This window comes from Phyllostomus hastatus, unplaced genomic scaffold (assembly GCF_019186645.2).
Source record: "Phyllostomus hastatus isolate PE091 unplaced genomic scaffold, TTU_PhHast_1.1 phas_scaffold_55, whole genome shotgun sequence".
Classification (NCBI taxonomy): Eukaryota; Metazoa; Chordata; class Mammalia; order Chiroptera; family Phyllostomidae; genus Phyllostomus; species Phyllostomus hastatus.
Window position 1 is genome coordinate 15493683 of NW_025334035.1, and position 7109 is coordinate 15500791.

Below are 7109 nucleotides of genomic sequence, written 5' to 3' on the forward strand. Positions count from 1 at the left end.
TTTGGGCAAATTGTCAATCTGTTTTCATATCCACTTGAATAGTGCATGAAATTAAAAGTGTGTGGTCATTCATCCAGTTCAGCTTCAATGTTTAAATGTGGAAAGATGGGCTGTCAACTGTCATGATTCAAAGTTGTCTCATAACCCAACTATGCTCCCTTCCCTGACCCACACCATCCAGTATGAGAAAAGAAATGTGCTCAGGGACCTGAAGGACATGGGACAGTGACCTAAGTCTCTCCTTACTTATGAGAACAGAGTCCCCTACATGCAAATTTCCTTCTCACATCCAGTTGAAATTGTCCCCTGGGCTGTGGGGGCTCACAACTGTCTCCTGAAAGGGGGCTGAAGTTTCTCGAGAAGGCAGAGCTGTGCTCTAGAGAAGATGAGACTGCTGGATCTCCTCCTCCTGTGCCTGGTGACAGCCCCCCTGGGTGAGTGTCTCAGATGTCAGACATAGGTCTATGGGATGGTGGTGACTGCACATGACTGACAGGGTCTGATGTTCCTTGTCCCCAGGTGTCCTGTCCCAAGTGCAGCTGCAGGAGTCTGGCCCAGGACTGGTGAAGCCCTCACAGACCTTCTCCCTCACCTGCACTGTGTCTGGATTCTCTTTAACAAGCAATGGTGTGCACTGGACCCGCCAGGCTCCAGGGAAGGGGCTGGAGTGGGTTGGTATTATTTGGAGTGATGGAAGTACAAACTACAACCCAGAGCTGAAATCCCAGCTCAGCACCACCAGGGACACCTCCAAGAGCCAAGTTCATTTAACACTGAGCAGTGTCACAACCGAGGACACAGCTATGTATTACTGTGCAAGATGAGGGACACAGTGAGGGGAAGTCAGTGTGAGCCCAGACACAAACCTCACTGTGGGAGGCAGGAGGGCTGGCATGCAGGGGCCACTCAGGACACCAGGGGGCCCTGTCCTCTCACTAATCATAGAGAACAGCCACAGGGGCAGCTGTGGACCAGGTGGGAACTGAAGGAGCTTCCTACTGAGAGCAGGGGTTTCCTCTCAGAGCTCACAGCTGCATCCAGGGACCCTGCCTTCCTCTGTGAATCTGATTTCTCAACTTTTCACTACAGACAATAAACAAGAAAGTACATATTTTGTAGAAGACAGGATGAGAGACTCAGGGACCTAGTGTCCCAGCGGGGCATGCTCAGGATATGGTCTGCATCCCAGAAGTGATTTCAGTTGTACAGAGTGAGTCCTATACTTTGGTGGCAGCTACATGGATCTCAACCTTAGTAGCCAGCAGCTGGGGGATGAATGCAGGACGCTGACATCTCTTCTGGAAAAGGAACCTGTAACCAGGGTCTGACAACACACAGACTGTGCTCTTAAAATTGCCTGTCTTCAATGCATTTGCTGCACTAGGATGGTTAAGGGAGGGTGTGTGCCTTAGTGTATGTTGTTTAGGTGTTATCACTATTGGAATCTGCTCTGGAGTGAATTCTTCTTCATCGTTGATGTTCTAATAAGATCACCCCCAGTCAAAGTATGACATTCATAAACAATTTCTGCATTCAGGCTAGGACTGAAGCCATTATAGCTCTTCATGCCCTCACACTGGAGTTGAAATCCTGTCTGCCTCCTTTTGTTGTGGTGAGAACTCCACATAAGATCTATGCTAGACACAAACCAAATACACGTGCTGTTTGTTAACCGCAGGTGCAGTGATGGGCTGCCGACCTCTGGAACCCAACCACCCTGCATCACAGGATGCTTCTTTGGGAAAGCAGCTCACTGTTCCCCTCCCACCAGCTCTGGGAAACCACCACGCTTCCCTCAGCAGCTGTGTCTGGACTGTCTGAGAGTCCTGATGTAAGAGGGACAGTGTAGTGTTCCCTCAGCTGTGCCTGTGTCCCTTCACTCACCACAGTCTCCTCAGGGTTCATCTGTGTATGTGTTAGGGATTGCCTTTTAATTGTATTGTAAAAGTAGAAAAACAAAGTGAGCTAAATCCAGTGTTTGTCTGAGGTTACAAAGAAAAGTTACTTAGGAAACGGAGATTCAGGCAGAAGCATAAATACTGTCCTGAGTAGGGGTGAAGGAAGGGGTGTTTGTGAGACAGGGAGGGATGAAGGTTCAGGACTAAAGGGGAGGAACTTCTATCCCTGCAGAAAAGCTAAGTTAGTCTTTGGCTGCACATGGGGGTGAGAACTTGAAGACTGTCTGCCATTTTCAGTCCAGTAGTCAGGATGCATCTTCCCTGTTATCTGTGCAAGCAGGTGTGTGAAATGCAGTGTTGGGGACCAGTGCAAAAGTGACTATGCTGAGTCCACATCTGCACATGTTGGAGAAGGAAGATATGCCAGGTGGTTTCTCTGGAAAGGCTGTCCCCACTCTATTTTAACATGGCCTCTCTCCTGTCAATTTGTCACAGTAAGAGCCCTTCACATGTCATGCATCCACCACAAACTCCTGACAGAAAAACACACTGTAACTCATTTCAGGCTTGAGCTCCACAGCCAACCCACAACTGTGACTCCACCTCATGATGGAAACTTCCAGCCAGGGAACTACTCTTCCCAAGTTCCTGCTCCAACTCTGCAAACACCATCCTGCTGCCTCTGTGTCCATGAGCTGTGCTGACTCAGAGATGTCACCTCCATGGGGTCACACAGTGCCGGTCATTCCTGACGGCTTAGTGCACATGTTCATGACATGCATTTACTGAAATGATAGAGATTTATGGGGTTTATCATATTTCTGTGAAGAGTTCCTGAGAGAGTGTTTACATGGTTCACTTCCCAAGTGTGAAACACATGACAATGACATCTACACAGAGGAAAAACATGAACTGATGCCTGAACTGATTTGGTGGCACACATACCTGACACATGCTTGAGAAATCCAGCACAGGTTTAAGGTCTTGTGAAAATGTGGATGTTTTCAGTGGTCTCCTAGGTAGGAGCCACCTGTGACATTCCCCAGACAGTGAAAACAAAACAGATGCTCATGACTGTCCCTGAAACTGAGCAAGAACTCAGTGCCTGTGGGGATGATGGATTTGAGGACATGGAGCCCACAGGTGGAACATCACACAGCTCCTCCATGACTGACCAGAGAGAATACCATCTTGGAAAGGGAGCCTGAGTAACGACCAGCAGGACCTGAGTTTTCACCTGTGATGCCTTGATCTGTGCAGGAATGTCAATGAGGGTCAAATAGAAACCCAGGTGAAGCATGAGATGGTGATTCCTGCAGTGACAGACAGGTGCAGCTGTGGGTCACTGAGAACTGAGAAACAGTGGATCTGTTTCTGTGCAGGATGCTGGAGTCTGAGGTCTTCAAGGCAGGTGGTAGAAGGGAAGACAACCAGCAGAATGGACAATTGACAAAGGATGAAAACCCAAGGTGTCCCTCACAGAGCTGTCCTCACTCATCTAACAAGTCCCACTCAGGCATAGAACTCATGTGGAGGCCCAGCCCATGTGGTAGGAACAAGAGAGAAAGGAGACTTCAACAATATTACCATGAAAATTATCATTCTGTTTGTGTGTGTGTGTATGAAACTCAGTAGTAGAAATGTGGTGGGATTAGTGCCTCATGCAGGGTCCTTAGATGGGACCTTCAGACGAAGAATCTGAGGATACTAGAGGCCTCCAAAGACTTTGAGAACTTCCACACTCAGAAGTGTTGGTTGTGTCCCATCAGGCAGCTCCAGGAGAGGGGCTCCCTGGTGGCTCATAGAACCTTGCTTGGAGGTTCCCTGCAGAGTCCCTGTGGTTTAGTAAGGTCAGTTGTCTGTTCTTTACTACTAAGTTCTCTGGCTGGTCTAATAATTAAATTGACATAAAACAGATTAATAGGAGGAAAACTAACTTCATATATTCAGGAGCTTATAAAAATATAACACTGAAAGAAGTAACGAAAACAGGAAGCTTTAACACCTTTTATACAAGGAAACAATAAATTTGTGAAAATTGACAAGAAAAATGGGTTTCAGTTTGTAGTAGTAAATTAATGAAGTAGTAACAAGATTTGTTTGTACAGCTTTCTCAGCCCTAAATTCCCCCCTCCTGGTACAGGTTAAATACCTTTCACACGAGAGATTTATTTCCTGCTTTCAGGGTTACAGGGGACAGTCAGAATGTCCATCTTGCACTGGCTGTTTTTTAAGTAACTTTAATTCAAAATAATCAATATTAAGGTGGCATATTTTAGGTGGTATATTCTATCTCCCTCTCCTTCCAACCTAATTTCATATAATCTAGCCCTCCTACCCCTAAAGTAGCCCCCAAATATATTCAGGAACCTGATTCATATACTTCATATGTACACACAAATATGCAAAGCATGATTCCTTCCAACTACCTAGGATGGCAAGTCCCCAATTCCCTACAAGGACTAGCCTTCTATAACCATGGAAATAACCCTGAATAAATCTCTGAAGAAACATTGTAATGTCTGTTGAAATATAAAGGACAAATGTGACACAGAAATCCACTAAGTTCTCGCTCTTTGAAGGGACCACATCTGATAGCTATTAAGCCAGCAGAATTCTTCAATTTGTATCTTTTTCAGATTGCCTATCTTGAGCAGCTTGGGTCTGTTTATACACTCCAGGATTTAACCATCAACATTATCTCACCTGCAATTCCAATTTACAATTCAGCCAATTAGTCATAGTCCCTCTCCATAGAGAGCTCACGAAGAAATGATTCACCCTGTTTACCCAAGACAGAACATACAGGAAAAATGTGTTTTCTGAAAATCTAAAATGGCAAAGGAGTGTATGGAAGCTACACTAACCTCCTACCAGGAATTACAATCTGGAATTACAACTAAATTATAGAGAAATCATCCTGAATACCCAACTAAACATTAGCTGGTGAGAAGCTTTATAACCAAGGACAGAAAGAAGAAACAACTTCACTGCAAGACTGGTATGGAGTGCAGAGGCAGCCTGAGAAGGCTGGCTGGGCTCCCATGGATGGCAGTTAAACTTCCAGAGGAATATTGCAGCAGCCAGGGCACTACCCCTGAGCATTATGGGGTCTAAATCCCAAGTTGTTCTCCACAGCCAACAGCACCAGAGCCAGAAAGGAACCCAGATAATATTCAATTGTGAAAAGCAGCAGTGTTCCCGTCTGCCAGGGAGAGATGACTGGAGATGCAGAGGGCCTCGTAAAGGTCCAACACACAAAATTCCATCTGCAGCCACTTACCGTGGGTTTTGGCAGAGTGGACTAGAGATGCTTGAGGAGAGTCTGGGGTTGGTGGCTCTGGGGAGAGAACTGAAGGAACACTTTCCAGGAGCTCTGTGCTGAGACATTTTCTGTACTGTAGAAGCCATCTTTCTCAGGCAGAGCACCCCTTTTCAAGCTGCATCAGGCTGAGGGGAAACAATAGTCCTGCCCTCAGGAATGAATCTGCCCCATCCTGTGCTGCTTAAGCTGAACTATTGCTTACAGCTTAAAGCTATATCATTGATTAGTTTAAAAACTAAGGTGGAAAATACAAAGAAGCAGGCAAAATGGGAAGACAGAAAAACAGTCCGCAAATGAAAGAACAAGAGACTTCTCCAGAAGAAGAACTTAGATGAAATGGAGGCAAGCAATTTATCAGGTAGAGAGTTTAGAGTCATGATTATAAGGATACTCAACAACATGAAAAAAGACACAGGAACCATAAAAAAGGACCAGTCAGAAATAAAGAATGCAATAACTGAAATAAATAATTCAATGGAGGAATAAATAGTAGGTTAGATGAGACAGAGGATCAAATCAATGATTTGGATGACAAGGTAGAAAAAAACACCCAGACAGAGCAGCAAAAAGAACACTTTTACACTGGTGTTAGGAATGCAGGCTGGTTCAGCCACTGTGGAAAGCAGTATGGAGATACTTCAAAAGATTAAAATTAGATCTGCTTTTTGATCCAGAGATCCCACTTCTGGGAATATATCTTAAGAATCCCAAAACACTATTTCAAAGAACATAAGCACCCCTATATTTACTGCAGTTATCACCAGGACATGGAAGCAGCTCAAGTGTCCATCAGTAGATGAGTAGATAAAACAACATTGGGTATTTACACAATGGAATATCACTCAGCTGTAAAAAAGAAGAGAATTTTACCCTTTGTGACAATATAGATGGACATGGAGAACATTGTGCTAAGAGAAAAACATGTGATTTCACTCATATGTGGAATCCAATGAACAAACTAAACTGATAAGGAAAATGGGGACAGAGTCATGGATGGAGAGCAGGATGACAACTAGTGGGGGGATTGAAAGTAGGCGGTGGATTGAGCAAAAAGTAAAAAGGACTCGTGGACATGAAAATAGTGTGATGATCGCTGGGGGAGAAGGATATAAGAGGACTAAATGGTAATGGAAAAATACAATAAATATTAAATTAAAACAGAAACATGAAGAAAAGAAAAATGTGCTTTCTGAAGGGGATTTGCAATAAAGATAAAAAAGAATATTAAGGCTCTAATGTTAACTTCTTTTAAATACCACAAAAGAAAAACATTGAAGACATTGGACCCTCATATCAAGGGATTCCTTTGAGGATGCTTGTTTGTTTCTAATATACCTCCTCTTACTTCATGTTTACATGCCTTCCACATCCATCTCTTATTCTGGAGCTTTACCACCATCCATGAGAAAAATTTCAATTCTCCTAGATCAAAACCCCATTTCCCTAGATTTTTTTTTCCTTTTTCTTTTCACTGATTCCTGAAGGCTACATCTGGCAGCTTTGTGTTGTGTTCAGCAAAGTAGAACCTGGTCTATTGTCCTCCAAGCCCTACAGCTAGAAGGAAAGATGAGCCCTGGTTCTTTTGATGATGGTGGAAGTAGATGTTCCAATCCAAGTTTGTTCTAATAGTCTAACAAGTATAGAAAGTCCCTATTCCTTTATATACTAACTCTTTCTGCCCCTTCTCCCACTAATCAAACAGCCTTAATTCTAGGTAGTCAGATTAAGAAAGGGATAGGTTCTTTCTCACGTTCTCCAATGTCAACTGGGTTTCCAATAATTCAGTTAAATTCTGACATCAATTCTTGGAGTTAATACATATCCCATAGGTCAAGGACTCTGTTTCAAAAGGTTAATTCCCCTTCAGTCACCTGTCATAAGTTCTA

The 7109-nt window shown here is 44.0% G+C and overlaps 1 gene segment (V, D, J or C); it reads left to right on the top strand.

The window, feature by feature from the left end:
- The first annotated feature begins 385 nt into the window (after nucleotides 1-385).
- LOC123809173 lies at nucleotides 386-824 on the top strand. The segment is given in 2 exon segments: nucleotides 386-434; nucleotides 520-824. Coding segments are annotated over 2 exon segments (354 nt in total).
- Nucleotides 825-7109: the final 6285 nt, after the last annotated feature.